General features: G+C 40.4%; 3 protein-coding genes across 4 annotated transcripts; 2 read left to right on the forward strand and 1 right to left on the reverse strand.

The window, feature by feature from the left end:
* The first annotated feature begins 431 nt into the window (after positions 1–431).
* LOC102722136 (nucleobase-ascorbate transporter 11) lies at positions 432–6,135 on the forward strand. Its single transcript, XM_040525925.1, has 10 exons — positions 432–1,263; positions 2,787–2,884; positions 2,972–3,142; positions 3,610–3,710; positions 3,798–3,933; positions 4,093–4,143; positions 4,293–4,580; positions 4,685–4,919; positions 5,001–5,281; positions 5,447–6,135. The coding sequence occupies exons 1-10, from the start codon at positions 438–440 to the stop codon at positions 5,666–5,668; spliced, it is 2,409 nt and encodes an 802-aa protein (XP_040381859.1). The 5' UTR covers positions 432–437; the 3' UTR covers positions 5,669–6,135.
* Positions 6,121–9,990, reverse strand: LOC102713198 (ranBP2-type zinc finger protein At1g67325-like). The gene is made up of 8 exons (XM_006657649.3): positions 9,901–9,990; positions 9,746–9,794; positions 8,498–8,616; positions 7,953–8,172; positions 7,802–7,869; positions 7,644–7,716; positions 7,134–7,246; positions 6,121–6,638 (listed from the first exon to the last, which is right to left on the reverse strand). Exons 1-8 carry the CDS (start codon positions 9,913–9,915, stop codon positions 6,489–6,491), a joined length of 807 nt encoding a protein of 268 aa, XP_006657712.1. The 5' UTR covers positions 9,916–9,990; the 3' UTR covers positions 6,121–6,488.
* Positions 9,991–16,080: 6,090 nt separating this feature from the next.
* On the forward strand, positions 16,081–18,633 carry LOC102713476 (vacuolar protein sorting-associated protein 32 homolog 1-like). Of its 2 annotated transcripts, none has more exons than XM_006657650.3 (3): positions 16,081–16,215; positions 17,076–17,322; positions 18,250–18,633. In XM_006657650.3, exons 1-2 carry the CDS (start codon positions 16,153–16,155, stop codon positions 17,304–17,306), a joined length of 294 nt encoding a protein of 97 aa, XP_006657713.1. In that variant the 5' UTR covers positions 16,081–16,152; the 3' UTR covers positions 17,307–17,322; positions 18,250–18,633. The 2 variants fall into 2 exon arrangements, with proteins under 2 accessions (XP_006657713.1, XP_015695036.1); XM_015839550.2 differs by having other exon boundaries at positions 18,255–18,633.
* Positions 18,634–19,034: the final 401 nt, after the last annotated feature.

The raw sequence follows: 19,034 nt of genomic DNA on the forward strand, positions 1-19,034 counted from the left end.
GATGACGGATTAGGCCACTCTAACTAAGCTTAATCTTAATCTTAATCACTTCCCCTTTATACTTTTCTAATCTAATTAACTTTCTCTCTCTCCTCAACCGCAACGGCAACGTCTCTCTGCTGCTGCTCGCTCCCACGACCACGACGCGACACCCCACGCGACACCCACCGCCGCCGCCTCTCACTGCCGCGTGGGCCCCGCCCCTCCTCGTCCGGCCGCGGGCCCCGCGCGTCAGTGACCCGCCCAACGCTCGCCTCCTGGGCCCCACCTCTCGTAAGAGCGACGCGGTACCTTCTCACTCGTACTACTACTACTACTACCGCTGCCGCTGCTGCTCCTTCCTACCAGCTCAGCTCCATCACTTCGCTTCGCTTCCACACTAGTGCTTCTGCTTGCTCTCGCGCGGCGGCGTTGCTCGGCGGCGAGGGGGGAGGGCGATGCGGAGCTCGAGGAGGACTACCGGCCGAGGAGGAGGAGGGGGGGATGGTGGTGGTGGGGAGAGGGCGGTGCCGCCGTTCGCGGGGAACAACGTGGACCACAACCCGCGGGAGCTGCGGTCGTGGGCGCGGCGGACGGGGTTCCACCCGTCGACGTTCTTCTCCGGGGAGTCGGCGGTGTCGACGTCCTCGTTCGCGTCGTCCGTCATGCCGCAGCCGCCCCCGCCGCCGCCGCCTGCGCCGCCGGCTACCTCGCGCCGCCCGCCGAGGGCGCCGGAGCGGGAGCTGGAGCTGGATACGGAGGAGGACGAGGAGCCCGATCTCCCCGCGCCGCGTCTCGATCTCGAGCGCGGGTTGGGGCGGGGACCGGGGCGGGGGCGCGGGGGCCGCCCGCTACCGCGACGCCGGATCGACCTCCGTGGGGAGCTCGAGATCCCGGACGTAGCGCCGGCGGAGGAGACGGAGACGGACCAGGAGCCGGCGAGGGGGCCAGGGCGCGCGGACGCGAGGAGGGCGAACGGCGTCGACCGCCTGCCCGCGGCGGTGAACGGGGGCAGGAACGGCAACGGCGTGCACGCGGCGGGCGCGGAGGCGAGGAAGAAGGCGGAGGAGGCGGAGGCGAAGCGGAAGGCGGAGGAGGCGGAGGCGAGGAGGAAGAAGCAGGAGGAGGAGGAGAGGGACGCGGAGCTGGCCGCGTACTACCAGGAGCAATGGGCGAACGAGGATGACGGCGGCGGCGACGGCGGCGTCCCCGTCGCCAGCGAGACGGCGCCGCTGTACGGGGAGTCCGGGCTCCGGTGCGGCGTCACCGAGAACCCCGGGTGGGGTGAGTTCGTTCTCCTCCACTCTTCGGTAGCATTCCGTATGCATACTGATGATCTGATATGATGGCGAATTGACAGCAGCATTTTGCAGTGACAGTCTTAAGCTTTGGCTGGTCTTGACAGTGATGTTCTTGGAGTAATTGCTACTAGTAGTAGTATATCGTAGTGATAGTGATGGTGGTCACTGACAAGTCCAAATTTTATTCTGCTGTACGAATACATGCAAATTTGAGTAGATGAAGTGCCACGAGGGGTTACTGGGTGCATCCAATTTGCCACCTTTCACACACTGTTAGGCAACATATGCAGTGACTTAGGAACCGTGATCCCATACTCAAGTAATAGCTCTGTTGAATTTTGAGCTAGAATGCAACTCATGGACTTCGTAAGCAGGGCCGGACCTAGAACGAAATGCAGAGGGGTGTCACTCACTTGTGTTTAGTGTTTTTAACTGAGTTTAGGCTGCCACGGGTGCCTAAACTTCAATTGAGAGTGGTGCATATACGGTGAAAATACATAAACGCTAGCTAAAAAAATCCCTAGGAACCCCCCCCCCCCCTCTTCATAACTCAGCTCCGCCCCTGTCATAAGTCGTGTCTATGGGGTTTCAGATTTAGATAAGCAGAATTTTGCAATCAAACATGTCCAGAATAACTAATAAGTCAACTTCTCTACTGAGATCAACACATTAATGATGTCAAAGAAGCTGCATTTCTAAACAACTGCTAGTTTAAGGCCTGCTCGATCATGTATTGGAAGTCTTTTTCTCCGTGGTCTTGTAAACCTTTTAAAATATTTTCCTTACTACAATACATAGTAGTCAGTAGGGTCTTCCCCTATTGCTCTCTCGACAAAACATGCAAGCCATCCTATTCATGCTTGAGAATATGTCAGGACTGTTTTGTCCTGTCTGCCTATAATAATTGCATGTATCTTATACTGACTTGGGTGGATGGAAATTGTTGATTGATTTGCTGGTATTCACATAGCTATCCAAGTCAAGTAAATTATTTGGTCATTTGGTCTGGATATCAACATTGTACTAGGGTTCAAAAAAATTGATACTTTGTAGTTCCACAGAAGTTGCATAAGTTGTCATCTCTTGGTCCCCCAGGAACTGAACACCAATGATTCATAAAAAAAACTAATTGAGTGATTCAAAACTTTTCTTTTTCTAGCAGCTGCGAATTGAAGTTTAGTACTTGAGCGTTGAGGGTTTAAAATAATACATATGAGCAAAAAAAGGCACATTCTAGTAGGAATGCCAATATCTTTAGAAGTGGTCTTAAGCTATCTTGCAGCTTAATGCACTTTGAATTAGCTAAGAATTAAATAGAATTGTACAATTTCCATTTCATAACACATGTGTTAAGTTCATTCTTTTTATTATGTCACACTATTTAAATCATCTTATTGTAATTAAATTCACATGTAGCATGATTTTGTGCCCTTTTTTGATGTTTTTTTATGCCAATCTGATGCTAATTGCTGGGAAAATATTAATTTTATTCTCTCTCAATTGCAGTGCCCCTCATTTTTTATGGCATACAGCATTACTTGTCAATAGCTGGTTCACTTGTTTTTGTTCCTTTGATATTGGTACCGACCATGGGTGGATCTGATGTATGACTTTTCCTTCCTTTCTTATTCCTCTTATTTGTGTTTAGCTGGACAATTTTCCTTCAAATAATAAGCTCCTTCACGTTGCAGGAGGACACGGCAACAGTCATTTCCACCATCCTATTAGTGTCTGGCCTTACAACAATACTTCATACTTTTTTGGGTTCTCGGCTTCCATTGATTCAAGGAAGTTCTTTTGTATATTTGGCTCCTGCATTGGTGATTGCAAACTCTGAGGAATTCAGAAATCTTAGTGAAAATGTAAGTTCTGAGTTCAACAACACCTTTTTACTCAGCAAGTACTGTTCAAATATTCAATTAACATTAATCTAGAGAACATCAATATTAGCTTCTAATGGAACAAAGTTTTGTTCATGTATGTGAACGACTGGAGAATTAGGTCTGGTATTAAGCTGCATGTAACCTAAAAAGCTTGTATTGGAGATGTGGTGGTAAGCGAGTAGGCTGAGCTGTTTGGATTAAGTTGCATGGCCAGTTGTGAGTTGTTACAATGAACATACTGCCCAATTGCCAAGGACCATGAATATTTTTCTGTGATGACATGGAAAAATATGAAATAGTCACCCTTAAAACAGGATAATGTAATATACTAATATTAGTCATTGGATTTGAAAATCAAATGGCATCTTTAAAACTATACCCAAATTTAAATTATGATAGCTAGGCTCGCTGATTATTAATCTAGGATTCATTCTTATGATATGCAGAAGTTCAAGCACATAATGAGGGAACTACAGGGGGCTATACTTGTCGGCTCAGTTTTCCAGATCATTTTGGGATACAGTGGTCTTATGTCACTGTTTCTAAGGTATGCCAATGAACTAATCTGCCAACCATTTCAGTTAATTGCACTCTCCATGAAAGGTGTATACTTACGCCTACTTATGGTATTCAGGTTGATAAACCCGGTTGTTGTGGCACCGACTATTGCTGCAGTTGGTTTAGCCTTTTTCAGTTATGGTTTCCCTCAGGCTGGCAGTTGTGTAGAAATCAGCATGCCCCTTATTGTATTGCTTCTGCTGTGCACACTGGTATTCTACTATCCTTGCAACTTTGCCAAGTTAATTGCTTCCTATTTTATTTTCCTTGCATCTGCTTGTAACTTGCTTGTTATATTGCCATAACAATGGCAGGTGGTTTGTTCTATATACTCTGAGCACCATAGTGATTATTCTATTCATGTGTTGCAGTACTTGAGAAAAGTGTCACTCTTTGGCAACCGTATCTTCCTCATTTATGCGGTACTTCTCTAATGCTCTACCCCCTATATAGATTCATTCTCGCTGTGTGTATATATCAGACAAGCATATTACCTTTTCCTTCAACCATGGTGAACCAATGCTTTACATGATTACATCATGCTAACTGACCTGAGATATGCTGTTGGCAGGTGCCCTTCAGTGTTGCCATTGTATGGGCTTATGCATTCTTCCTCACTGCTGGTGGAGCATATAACTTCAAGGGCTGCAGCTCAAATATACCCAGTTCAAACATATTAATGGATTCGTGCAGAAGGCATCTAGAAACCATGAGGCGTTGTCGAACTGATGCTTCTAATGCATGGAGAACAGCTGCCTGGGTGAGGGTTCCCTATCCATTCCAGTGGGGCCCTCCTACATTTCATTTCAAGACGAGCATCATTATGATAATAGTTTCACTCGTTGCCTCAGTTGATTCGGTATGTAGCTTCTGTTGGCAGAATAATAACACTATCAAAAGAGTACTGAAGCAAAACTGATGCTTAAGATATGCAACTATACTAATATCTTTGCACACTTGCAGCTTTCCTCGTATCATGCTGCATCATTGCTGGTCAATCTTAGTCCACCAACACGTGGAGTTGTTAGCAGAGGGATTGGCTTTGAAGGGATTTCTACTCTTATCGCTGGAGTATGGGGTACAGGGACTGGCTCGACAACTCTAACAGAGAACATACATACCCTTGAGAATACCAAAATGGCCAGCAGAAGAGCTTTGCAGCTTGGCGCGGCCTTGTTGGTCATCTTTTCATTCTTTGGTAGGATGCATCATTCTTTTGCATTGTCCTTGTCTCATCTATTAGTTGCAGACCGCTGACATTGGAATTCTGTGGCTGCAGGAAAAATTGGAGCTCTTCTTGCTTCTATCCCTGTTGCTTTGGCCGCCTCCGTTCTGTGCTTCACCTGGGCACTAATTGTCGCGCTCGGCTTGTCCACGCTGCGGTACACCCAAGCTGCAAGCTCAAGGAACATGATAATTGTCGGGTTTACGCTGTTCATCTCCATGTCCGTCCCAGCTTATTTTCAGCAATATGAGCCCAGCACCAATCTTATCCTACCAAGCTATCTCCTTCCGTATGCCGCAGCATCAAGCGGACCAGTTCGCAGCGGCAGCAATGGGGTAAGCGCTCTCTCTCTCCCTCTTACCACTGTGTGGAAATCCTAGCATCCAACTAGCCTGAAAACTTCGGTAAAAAATTTGCATCAACTCCCCAACTCCACTCCTCTTGCATCTAGTCTAAAAGCTTTGGTCAAAATTTGCACCACCTCTGCACTCATCTTGCAGCTAAACTTCGCGGTGAACGCGCTCCTGTCCGTCAACGTGGTGGTGGCGCTCCTCGTCGCCTTGATCCTCGACAACACGGTGCCGGGCAGCAAGCAGGAGCGCGGGGTGTACATCTGGTCAGACCCAAACTCGCTGGAGATGGATCCTGCGTCCCTGGAGCCGTACCGATTACCTGACAAGATCTCGTGCTGGTTCAGATGGGCCAAGTGCGTCGGCATCTAACAACAACAAAAAAACAAACAAAAAAAAGGAATGAATGAACCCCCCCCCCCCCCCTGGACTGCACATTGCGGTGCCGGAGGTGAAGATTCTATTTGTTCTGTTGCAACCTGCTGCTGCTGCTGCTGCAGGATTTATATGGGGAAACATATATATAATATATATATACACGGGTATGCTTATTTAGATAGGACCATCTTGCTGCTCCTAGCTCCGAAGATGTATTATTAGCGATACCACATGTAAATGTAGTCGTTTTGTTAGGGAGGAAGACCTATGTATTGACGAGTTTGTCTACGTAAAGGATTTGCTCAGATTAGTTTGTCTATAGGCGTGCTGCTCTAATTTTTCATACTGATTGGGAGCGCAATCAGTGACCCCAAAGATGAATTGGAACTAGATACGCCATCAATTGGCAGAACATATCTGCTATATACGAAAATTTTGCGCAGCTGCCATCATTGTTCAGACAGGTTTTTAGAGCACAATTAGCGACCCCAAAGATCAGCTAGATACGAAAATTTTGTGCAGTTGAGTCTGACATAAGACTCGGAAAAATACACACGAATCCCACGGGTTTCCAGGGGAGCAAGAACACGTTAGTCCAAAGTTTAAAAGCTCTATTAATCGTAGAGGAAATTCAGAAGGCGAAATTAAAATCAAGCACAACGAATCTCAGGCCGCAAGGGAACATGTCTGCCGTTTACACGTTAAATTAACTTGTATAAGCTAGGGATACAACAAGGTCTCTCTCGCTACCCCATCGTGGGCGCAAGGTAGGTCCACTTCGCCGGGGCCACCGGTCCTTGTTCGCCGGCGAGCCCTAGTTTGCCGGGGCTGCCGGCCTGCTGCTTCCGCAGCCTTTCCGATTGCACGCCGTGCGGAAAGGGTAGTTCAGGTTGTTGCAGTCGGGGCAGGTCCAGCTCCCTTCCGGAGCGTCCTTTTCTTGGCGAGATGGAGCAGCATTAGATGCCTGGAAGAGAGGGTAAAAAAAACAAGTTTACGATTTTTTTTTTATCTAATTGTGTGTTAAAAAAAAGAATTAAAGTGTTCAGCCACTAGTAGATGCATAGGAAGATATGCTAACACAGTTAGTTGTGACGGTGCAAAACACAAAGCGTGACACGGAACAACATTATAGCATATAGGAGCAGACCACATTGTTTACAATTTAATTGTACAAGCGACAGTAGAAAAAATTATCTGTGATATCACATGAGAAGTGTTAAGTGGAGTTCGTCTATAAAAAGTAATCGTATGTATGCCATTATCCCAACAAAAATTACCCTAATTCTGTCAACAGTGATAACAATACAGTTATATAATCATGTGAACATATTTCAGTTAATAATGGTCACTTGGAACTGTTAAGTGACATACGTGCTAGGGCTTTCCTATCTTGAGCAGACAGGAAAACACTTGAATAACATATAGTGTTGGAAAGATAGAAATGGGATAGTATGCTTACAGGGCTTGGCCTTGGAGCTCCACATTTCTTCATGTTGCAACTGTTTCTGAAGGAAAAGTTGACATTATCACACTTCGGGCAGACCCAGTCATCCTCAGACAGTCCATCTGGGCCTATAAATGACAAATTCCATGAGAAACTAGAAACTAGTCGATAAATAGAAAATTACTGAAAGTGAATGGAAAAGGTACATTTCTATTAGCTTATAAGTAAATGACTTAAAGGAAAATGAAAACAGGAAAATAACAAGCTGGTACACACAACACTCCACTTTCACCAAAAGCAAGCGAATGACAAAATTGCAATGATACCATATCAATGAAGCTGTGTTAAATCTAAGCAGGATAGCACATGGTTACATAAATGCATTAGATGAGCTACAAAACATACTGCTTACACATTTATCATGTATGACATTTTGTTGAAGGAATAGCAGACCAAGTTATTTACAAAAGGAATAGCCAGAAACAGAAGAAATAGCAAAAGTATATAAGAGATGTCATCAGTTACCTCCACGACGCTTCCGTGAAGCAGTGTTGTCATTATTTTCCACTAATTGTCCACCAGACCATGGGCTAGAAACCTTTATAAATATATGTAGAATGATTATGTATTCCCAGAGAAAAGAAGGCCAATTTATAAAATGAGAAGCTAAGGGCAGAACAAACCGGCATTGGAGATCCTCGAAAACCATAGCCATATCGGCCTAGCTCAGGTCCAGGGCCATAGCCAATACCTGTAACAGTTACCAAAAGGAATCATATGCCAATCTGAGTATCTGAGATAACTGCAATATTCAATTGAGAAAGAAACACAGACCTCCCATCGGACTGCCCATCGGTCCAGGTTGTGCATAAGAAGAAAAAAGGCCATATGAAGCAGGAGGTCCTACCGGTGGACCATATCCATACCGCAATCCAAGATGTGGATAAGGGGCACCATAGCTACCAGACCCAAGAGGTATAGGGGGTGGGGTGCCAGCACCACCGTAAAACAGATGTGGTCGATCATATCCACCAGCAGCAGGAGGTGGCACTCTCTGTAAAAGCATGCAAAAATTAGTAAAATATGATTCTTCAGATGGTGCATATAGCAGAGTAAATTCATTTATCTCATATTCTCATGTCACTCACGTTCATACAGGTTAGAATTTCACTATAATGTCTAGTTGAGAAAAAGGAGACCACAAAAGCCATATACACTGATACATACAGGTTAGAATAGCAACAAGACTATATATAAAGAGGAACATGTCTGTCAACAATGCGAAAGAAGGAAAATAACAAATCACCACTGTTGGCTCGTTTTCCACCAGACACCACAGATCAGTAATGACATCACTCAGGGAATCTACAACAACTTACTGGGCTTAGACTCGGTGATGGACGGGGTGCACCACAGGCTCCGCGGTTGCATACATTTCTAAAACTGAAGTTGACATTACCACACTGAGGACAAGTCCAGTCCCCCTCCCTTACAGACACTGAAAATAGTAGAACCTTCTCTTAACCAACAGACTCAAGCATTAAAAGACAGTAGGAGTTCCCTATCCACGTACAAGACAGTATAGTGAGTTCCCTAACCATAAAAGGAACAAGGGACAACATAATAAACAGAAGACACTTCCCTCTGGAAATTGACATCCAAACAATGGTAAGGGAAGCATAGTAATAACACAAAAATAGAAACACGCATAAACTTTTGCAGCAATACAAGGCTGCAAGCTACCTACCCCAATATTTTGACCAAAGCACAGGACTTTATCTTCCAGAAACTAATTTAAATTTATGCAGACAATCTTCACCACATGAAGACGCCAAAGAGATTAAAACTGCACTATGTTTTCAAAAAAAAAACACTGCACAAATAAATTGTAAGCTCACATGACAAACATTGAGAAAAGAACTACAGATAACCTAAGCAAACACAAATGTTCGAACAATTCAATAGTAAGACGGAACCAAATAACCACCAACTACTTACAGATGTGGGTCCCCAGAAAGCAGCACAATGATATTAGGTTAGTGCATAATTAAAAGGAAAAAAACTAATATCATATAGACAGTAGTCACCAGGCAGTGACTTGCTCCGCAAACTCAGGAATATTTAACTATTCAAGAACTCAATTAAACATTTTTATTGAGACGAAAAGCTTTAATGAGGTTACATGTCTAAGCACTACCAATAAGACTACGTAACCCATCAAACTATAGTATACAGAAGTTTCTCGAGTATGGTTTCTGTCGCCCAACTTACAATACAAATAAGTTTCTCTGTCGCTCAATGAAAACGAAACATACATGTCATATGAGCAACCAAACCTTGTCACAAAGACAAGGAGAAATGCTATATGTACGAGAAAAAAAAACACACTGCAATCCAGTACAGTACAGCCAATTTCTAGTTTTCATTAGTTTGCATTGCTTTTCGAACAAATTAACATGTTCAAAATCCTTGAACCTGCACGCCTCGCGATTGGACCAATCCCCTAACTCCCCCCACAAACTAAAACCTTACCCACGAAGAACCCTAACACTCTACTCCACCAAACCCAAATAAGCAAAAAAACACCGCAACAGGTTAGAGACGGGAGGGGGAAGGGGGGTTCTCACCGTCGTTGCGCGACCTCTTCGATCCGAACGCGCCGCCTCGGTTCTCCACCTGCAACCAGATGCCAAAACTCGGATGACGAAACCCTAGACCACCAGCATAACCCACTCCCACCTCACAACACAAACCAGGGAAGACCGACACCCCATCCGCGTACCTTCGCAGAAGCCATCGAACAGAAATGAGTATACCGGAAGCAGCGGCGGCGGCGGCGGCGCGGCGGTGACGGGAGAACCGGCGGCGGGGGGGGGGAGCCGAGCCGCCGAGACGAGGAAGAGAGAAATGAAAAATGAGCGAGGTTTAGTTTAGTACAGTATATATTAATTTGTTTGTTATTTGGAGTTTTTTTTTTTTCGGAGGGCGCGGTGTGAGTGTGATGTGATGACACGAGCTGTGGATTCGCTGGGCCGCGTCCGTGTGTGCTGCGTGGGGGTGGGTCACCGATGGGTGGGCCCACCGGGTCGGACACGCGGCAGGCAGCGGCGCAACGCATCTTCGAGTATGACTGACCGAAACACTCGTATTAAGGCATGTACAACCGAACAGCGAGACAATAGCGCTCTCTATAAGTCTATATTAGATTAATAGTACTACATGATATTATTAACTTAAAAAAAAACTTAAAAGTTATTTTTTCGTTCGTCTACTGCTTAGCCGCGTGCTTCCAAAATGTATGCAATTTATTTTAGAGAAAAACATCATGCATTGGTTGCATATAATAAATACAAAACATATAAAATATAGTGTATTAAATATTATAGTATATGTTTTACGTTTTATACGTCAGTTGATAACGGTTATAATGATAAAATATAGTTTAATTCCAATAAAGTATGATGCTGGCTTGTGGGCCACCCTAACTTACCAAAAACATTGGAGATCTTATGTGACTGGAGTGGTGGGTATCGGAAAGGGGAAAAAAATCGGCACGTGCTTATGATCGAAAGGGGGAATTTTTTTTTGGCTATTTTGTAATTATCAGTTTCTTTTATATGCTATTGATGGAAATTTCGAGGTAATATATCCGGACTTAAACAATTATGGGCCAGTTTTGTGGTTTTGCTGTTAATATGACCACACACTATTTACTTTCTCAAACCTCCTTTACTCTCGACACTTCGTGAAGATAAAATACTCTCATATAGATGGGCACTGTGTTTAAGATAGCTAACAGTATAAAGGATTTTATGATTTTGCAATTTAATTACTACCAAACTAGTACTATACATGTGCTACATTGCCGCTTAATTTAATAGTATAAATAAAATATTATAAAATTTTTAATGCGATCGTATACAAACCAAACATTCAAAATTATTTGCCTATCAAACATTTATTAATTTGATTATTTAACTAAACTCCGATAAATAGCAACAGACTATCAGTTAATGTTGACTATTGTAACTTTTAAAAATTAATTATAGGTTGGACCATATCGTAATAAATTAGAAATTTTCAAATTTACACGATAATTACAAAACTTGCAAGGCCAAGTTTAAATGTTAATTTTAGAAACATTGTAACAATAAATTGATATAGAAATTTTAAAATCACTACAACATCAAGTTGACACATTGCAGGGATAATTTTAATTAAATCGTTTATTCATATTACCTAATATTAATATTAAATTTAAACTCTATAAACCTAAATTTAATGAAAAACATTTTATACAAACAAGAGTTGCATCACGTACAACTTTCCGTCTTCTTATAATAAATAAAATTTTATTGACGTTTGTATCTCCTATAGTGCACAAACTACTACAGACCTCATTCATTATTCTTGAAATCCAACAGCCAAAATCATCTTAAAGATCAGACGACTAGGAAGGATTCCACCTCTTTTTACATAGATTTTCTATATATCAGTGAATTTCTAAATTCAAAATTGTCTTACTGATTATAAAGTTTTCATATGTTAGAAAATAAATTTCTAATAAGAAATATTTTCTATATATTAGACTTTATATAAATATAAATATATAAATTATTTAATCATAAACATCTACAAATATGCAATGTGTATCTTTAAAATCAAAGTTCAATCATAATTTTCAATCACACTGTTATAACACCGACAATGATACCAGGACAATGAAATCCATAACCATCGCATACCGCAGTTGTGATAAACATAAGATCGATCAAGGCTCTAGATCACTATATTGGACGCCTACATAAGGCCTATTTGGGGCACTTTAGATTCTGAGAAGCAGCTGCTTAGTAGCCAGTTTCTGATAATCTGAAAAAACTCCTAAACTCAGCTTCTGGATTCTTAGTTTATTTTCTAGAATATGTGGACCGTTTGGTACAGCTTCTGGCAGAAGCACCTTTTGTGAAAAGCTGTTGCTGAGAGAAGCTCCCCAAACAGGCTCATAGTCAGATAACTAACAATAATATCAAATATAAATATTTGATACAATAAGAATAAGTATCTAGTGTTCTACAAATATCTTGTTAGCACCATGTTTTTATCTGAAAGAAGTAAAAATTTCTTGATGTGTCAAATAATGCATCACGGTAGAATATGCTTTAAATCACGGAAACACATGTGCACCTCTTGAGAATAATTAACCGTAAACATAACTAATGAAAAATATCCTTAGCAATTTCACTTTGTTAAAAGTTGTCATATATTTTTTAAAACTATAAATAACTTGTGTGATAAATATTTACTATGAATTATACGACACTTAATATTTGATATATATATATATATATATATATATATATTTATGTAATATAAGAAGACACGATGAATTTTTTTAACTCGTAATAAATTTAGTCTTGAGAGTTGCAAAGATATTTTGTACTTTTGATATATACAATGTTAACAAAATTTTATTTATTATAGGAAGACGAAAAGTTGTATGTAATACAACTTTTGGATAAAGTGGTTTTCAATAAATTTAGTTCAATAGAGTTTAAATTTTATGTTAATATCAGATAATGTGAATAAATTATTTAATTAAAATTATCTTTGCAATATGTGAACTTTGTATCATAGTGATTTAGAAATTAGTGTATCAATTTAATGTTGTAATGTTTCTAAAATTAGCATATCGGCACACCCTATAATTAAATAATCGAATTAAAAAATTAACAATTGTGGTGGTTTGCTGCTATTTCCTCATATTTTATTTAAATAATCAAATTAATAAATGTTTAATAGACAAACAAGTTCATTTTTTTTGGTTTACATATGATTACATTAAAAAAAGTATAGTTAGGTCGTAGCGCTAGCATGGGTATACTACCAGTACATCTCGAAGGGACAAAACAACTATGCAACTCCCAAATTGCACGTAATTCAAAGTCTAAAACTATTATGAGTTTAAAAACATATTGTATTGTGTTTTTCTTCCCGTGCATTCTTTTTGCTCCTACTTATGTTTATAAGTCAACTATATAAATTTTTTACCCTTAAATTTAAAATAGAATTTGATGTTTTTCATCGTAGTTTAGTTTTTCATTGATTTCTAAATTGCTAAGAACATGTATATAAAAATTTAAGTTATAATTTTTTTTGCAAATATATTGTTTTAACTTTTTGCTGGAATAAGCTAAATGACCACCCTCTTCCTTTTAATGATTTATTTTCCTTGTCCTTTTATCCTCGGATGTTCGCCTGGCTACTCCGTGGCTACTGCAGCGAGTGCTCCGCCAGTCCGCCTCCGACCAGCTCGAGGACACAGCCCGAGCCTGGGCATACGAGATTGCTCGTTAACAACCTTCCTTGTTCATAGCATGGTTAATTCTAAACATCTGACTTAAACAACGTCAGGGCGGACCCAGCACCGTGCATGTTGGATCCTCGTAAAAAATAAGGGAGAGATGAAAAATGAGGGAGAGGGGAGGGGAAGAAGACACTGAACAACATTTTCTCTATCCTTAAATATAAAAAATTATAAAGATGACTATGGATTTAGTTCGTTCATATTCATCCCAAGAAACTCTTAAATTCCAGGATCGATATAATTTGATGCAAAAACCATGTCTAGCGCTCGGTACCTTATAAGATATATTATGACTAAGATAATCTTTAATTCCCAGACAAAAATTATGGTGCTACTCCCCTTGTGGCCATACCAAAATATAGATACTTTTCATATATCTTGCTAAAAGATAGTTATATGTTTTAGGACAAAACTACAATTTTATTATTACTAGTATTTACCCGTGCTTAGCAATAGCATAGTGAGTTAATATATTGTTAGTTGTTTTATGGGCCTGATCCAATATACTGATCAAATAGAAAACATAAATTATTTATTTGACCCTCTTTTTTCTGAATGGAGTGTAGTTGGAATTTTTTCGGTTTTGTCGAAGGTGGAAACACGCTACGTGTGAGGGGGTGGAGGACGAACGTCTATGTTTTAAAAAAGTAGTAGAGATACAAGGTGATTCTTATTGTGTACTCTCTCCAGTTCCTTAATACTTATTGTTTTTGGACTAAGAATGATGTCAAACTTTTATAAGTATTACTATATATACACCTCATAAGAGTGGAGACTATAGATGTGTTTTTTATGAAAGACGAACTTTTTTAATTTTTTGATACTATTTAATGGTATAAATAATAAAATTAATTAATACAAAGTTAATTATACTAGAAACATGAGATGATTATAATCTTTTACAAAATTGCCTAATGTTTAATGTTTCGGAAAGTGTGGGCATAAAGCCAAGGAAAAAAACTAAAAATAATTTAAAAGGGGCTATTGCATAACTGATCTTACTTTAAAGGCTAACTGGGTATTTGAACTTTTTTTCACTTTGCATATTTGACCCCGGTTTTCAAAATTGAAGGGGACGGCTGACCCTAGTCCGTTAAGTTAGCTTAACGGTGTTAAATGAGACATGAATGTATATTTTTATCCTCGCATATTTGACCATACTTCTAAATGTTTATTGTACATTGGTCCAATTTTATACATCTATAGAACAAAGAGAACTAATCAATAGTCTCCTTCATGGTTCATCTATCTCAATAAAACACACGTGATCCTTCCAATCGAGTCCTGAGAAGCAAAAAATTCCTTATAAGCACACAATAATATCATGTTGACATTCATTCAGGGATATCAGGGAATCCGTCCGGAACTACAATTTCAAATTTACAATCCAACTTCCAGGAGCAACTTGGCAACAAAAACAAGCGAAGCCAACAATTCGACACACTCAATCTAAATGTATATTCCTCCAAAGCAATAGGTTAAATGCAAGACTCCATAGTCCAAACAAAGCTTGCAGAAATTCAATCTGAAAATTTTCACAATCAGCAAAAAGCTAACAATCTGCTATATTGTGATTGCCCAACAGGTTCACATATTCCTTCCATTACATATTTACACGATTGCCACGATGGCTACAAAAACATTATATTTAATCCATCTTCTAAAAGAAAATTTGCATGCTGCTTACAGACTTGAAAGAAAATTTGCAAGAAAGATTAACCACCGCCGCCCCGCAGCGAGCGCGCGCTGGCCCCGCCGGCCGCCTCAGCCCCCCTCCCGCCGCGTTGCGCCTGTCGACCGAGAGAGAGAGTGAGCGTTGCGCCTGTCGACCGAGAGAGAGAGTGAGAGATAGCATATAAGGGGTTGTTTAGTTGGTAAAAATTTTTGCTAAAAGGGTCATATTGAACGTTTGACTAGATGTCGGAAGTGGTTTTTGAACACGAATGAAAAAACAAATTTCAGATTCCGGCTAGAAACCGCGAGACGAATATTTTGAGTCTAATTAATCCGTCATTAGCACGTGTTGGTTACTGTAGCACTTATGGCTAATCATGTCCTAATCAGGCTTAAAAGATTCGTCTCACGATTTCTCCCTTAACTGTGTAATTAGTTTTAATGTTCATGTATATTTAATACTTTATTTAGGTGTCCAAAGATTCGATGTGATATTTTTAGAAAATTCTTCTGGAACTAAACAAGGCCTAAGGTTTGAGAGCGAGGGCATTTTGGTCTTTTCGTCTCTTATTTTTAAGTTTTTTTTCACTTTTAACTCACATAGCCTAACTTCAGAGTCAAACGGCGCCTTTATTTTTAAAAAACAGGGTTAAATTTGCAAAGTGAAAAAATAAAGTCAAATACGTAGTTAGCTCTTAAAATATGGTTATTTATGCGATAGCCCTATTTAAAAAGGAAATATTTCCATAAAAATCATATACATGCATAAATATATATTTGGAAAATAGTGGTCAAATTATGGAACGGAGTCTTCCTTTTTCGTCATGGCTCTCTCTGCTTTCCTTCCATGCTCTTTTTCTCCCTTTTTATGATTTTGTTTTCCTAGTCCTTTTATTTATTCTCGGGGTGTGGTGTGGCCGTTGCTCCGCTCCACTCCCCTCCCCTCCCCTCCCCTGTGCCCCGCCGCCGACGCCGCCGCCGCCGCCGCCGAGCGAGATGTTCGCCTGGCTACTCCGCGGCTGCCGCGGCGAGTGCTCCGCCTCCGACCAGCTCAAGCAGGTAACATCATCGTATTAAGATCTTGCCTCTCCCCCTCCCCTACCCTACTGCCGATTCGAAGAGCAGCAGAGAGAAGCCAAAGTTGGGATTTTTTTTTTCTTTTCCTTTCATTTTGCCCTCCATCCCGTCGCTGCGGCGGCGGGAGATGCAGCGAGCGAGCGATTCTTGCGTTTCTTTCTTCGGTCGCGTTCTTGTCCGCAGTGATGATCTGCTCCAGCTATGCGAATGTGAGTGTGGTCGAGCGAGATGTGCCTGCGAGTTGTTTCAGAGTTGAGGTTGCAGTGTGTCAGAAATGGCTTTTTTCCCCCTCGTTTGGTAGACCTTGTTGTTGTTAATTCGTTGTTGTTTTTGGTAGATCAATATGTGTATTTTTTTTCCCTGCTGATAAAGTATGCGGCTTGGCAGTAATCCCGAATTGGAGTACGATGTAATGTGAAGAAGACTAATTAAGATAAAGCGAGTGTAGTAAATTACATGAGCGTAGTCAAGCATAAAAATTAAGATAAAGCGAGGATAGCATCTGATCTGAATTTGTTTGGTCGTATTGTTCATGGTTACATAAAAAAAAGGCTTATTTGAAATTGCCGTCTCTTTCCCTTTTGAGTTACCTTCAGTAGTTCAGTTATAGTTGCTGCATTTGTGACTGCATGAATGCTGGACTAAAACATACCATGTTTCTTTTGGAGCTAATTTTCCTTTATCTCGTTTTGTTCTTGTCCTTCTGAGCAAATTTATCTGAAAGTGTTAAACTGAGCTAAAGGATTGTATGATATGCAGGACTGTTGATAGCCCTATGAAATATGAATGCATGCATCGTTTGATTACCTTCTGAATTAATTGCTTATACTGTGGCTATATAGGCTCGTGATGTCTTCGCAGCAAAAGAGGCAGTTTTGCAAAAGAAAATCTCTCAGGAGGTGGAACGAGCCAAGGAGTTCACAAAATCAGGAAACAAGCAAGCAGCAATGCAGTGTTTAAAGAGGAAGAAGTACTATGAAAGCCAAATGAACCAGGTTGGAAGTGTCCAGTTGCGCATTAATACCAAGGAGAAGATGATTGCTGATCACAGCAGCAATAAAGAAGACAAATGAAATCAGAGTTCTGAACGTATGCCTCTTTCTGTTACTTATGCTCGATGCGATCAGAATCAGATACATAAAAAAAAAGACACAATCTTGTGTGGTTAGTATATCATCGTTACGAACACTGCAAATTACATTTAACATTGATGTGCCCTTTTATAATATTCTATCCGTTTCATACCGTAAGACTTTTTAGTTTTATATGTATTCATATGGATACTAATTCATCTAGACATATGTACAAACTATATACATTGATCAATTAATGTATCTAGCCAAAGCTAAAATCATGTTTGTGGCCTAGACTGAAAACTTAGTATATGAAAGTGACATCTTTTGACCCTTTTTTGTTCACTATTTGTGGCCTAGACTTACTTATTTCCTATAATATGGTATTTTCCGTACTTATCCTCACTGTTATTATCATCGATGTGGAATCGTTGTTTACTTTCAAATGAGTCTTATCTCATAAACTGCAGCATGTATGGTTTATGTAAACCATGAACATAAAATTTCATTTGTACTCACTGGATTCAACTGACAAAAACAATCACTTGATGTATTTAGTGGACGCACCTTCAGCATGGTCAATATCACTGATTTCAGTATTTTAATGAGAGCAAAATCATGTTTCAACTGGTAGACTGTGATCACTGATTCAGGAGCTGTGCCCTTATACTGTCTATGTGAGCACAATGTCAGTGCACACTTCAAACCATTCTGCGGCGTGAAATCTGATGTTGATTTCCTCTTCGATAAGTGAACTGGCACTAAATGTCTCAGTCTAGAATTATAAGCATAGAATGTGCAACCTGAATTCTTTTTCAATACCTGATTGTGCAGATCAAGTGCAACATCTTGTGTGTCACATGTTGTATTCATTTTTACAATAAGTTCTTTATGTTACATTGCTTTTGTTTCAATCATTTAACCAAAAGTGCTCTTGTTGCAGAGTAGATGGCAGCAATTTTTACCTGAGCAGCTATGCTAACCTCAGTAACTGCAAGAAATGGATGAGGGGAACATCGTGTTAGATCAATCTAACGTAGGGTTAGTGATAGCCTTGTTTATTTTTAGAGGACAACCATCTTTTCATTTCTTCTTTGTTTATTTCTTCCCTTTTGGACAACCTTCTTGTTGGTTGCCCTATTCGTGTGTTCGCGTCTTCTCAATGAAACCGATATCTGTAAATATCACATTTTTCTCAAGTCTTCCTTACAAGTTACAACCATTCTATAGTGCTTCCAATTTTGTGTAATTGAACTATCCGCTCCAATGTTTCTACACCCAGTTCGACAGCTGCCACTTGACAACCAGTGGAGTACTACCTCCGTTTCATATTGTAAGTCTTTCTAGCCTTGTCTAAATTTATTCATAGATGAATGTATATAATTTATATATGTGTCTACATTCATTAGCATCCATATAAATCTAGGCAATGCTAGATAGGCTTATATTGTGAAATAGAGGGAGTAGCATTTTATCAGACTCTCAAGCCCCAAGGTATTTTGAGTTATGCAAAATGCAAAGAGAGTAGATAAGGTTCAAATCAAAGTAGAGAATGAAACTAGGGGTGCACAGAGGATCATCTGGATTGGTAATTACAAGCTTGATGGTTTAACTCGATGAGCACAGCTGATGAATCACAGGCACAAACACAACCAATATGCAAACAGAGTAATAACTTTAGAAAAATACTATCAGAACCATAATCTTTACAGTGCTAAGCCAGCCACC

Source organism: Oryza brachyantha, chromosome 7, assembly GCF_000231095.2.
Source record: "Oryza brachyantha chromosome 7, ObraRS2, whole genome shotgun sequence".
Taxonomy (NCBI): domain Eukaryota; kingdom Viridiplantae; phylum Streptophyta; class Magnoliopsida; order Poales; family Poaceae; genus Oryza; species Oryza brachyantha.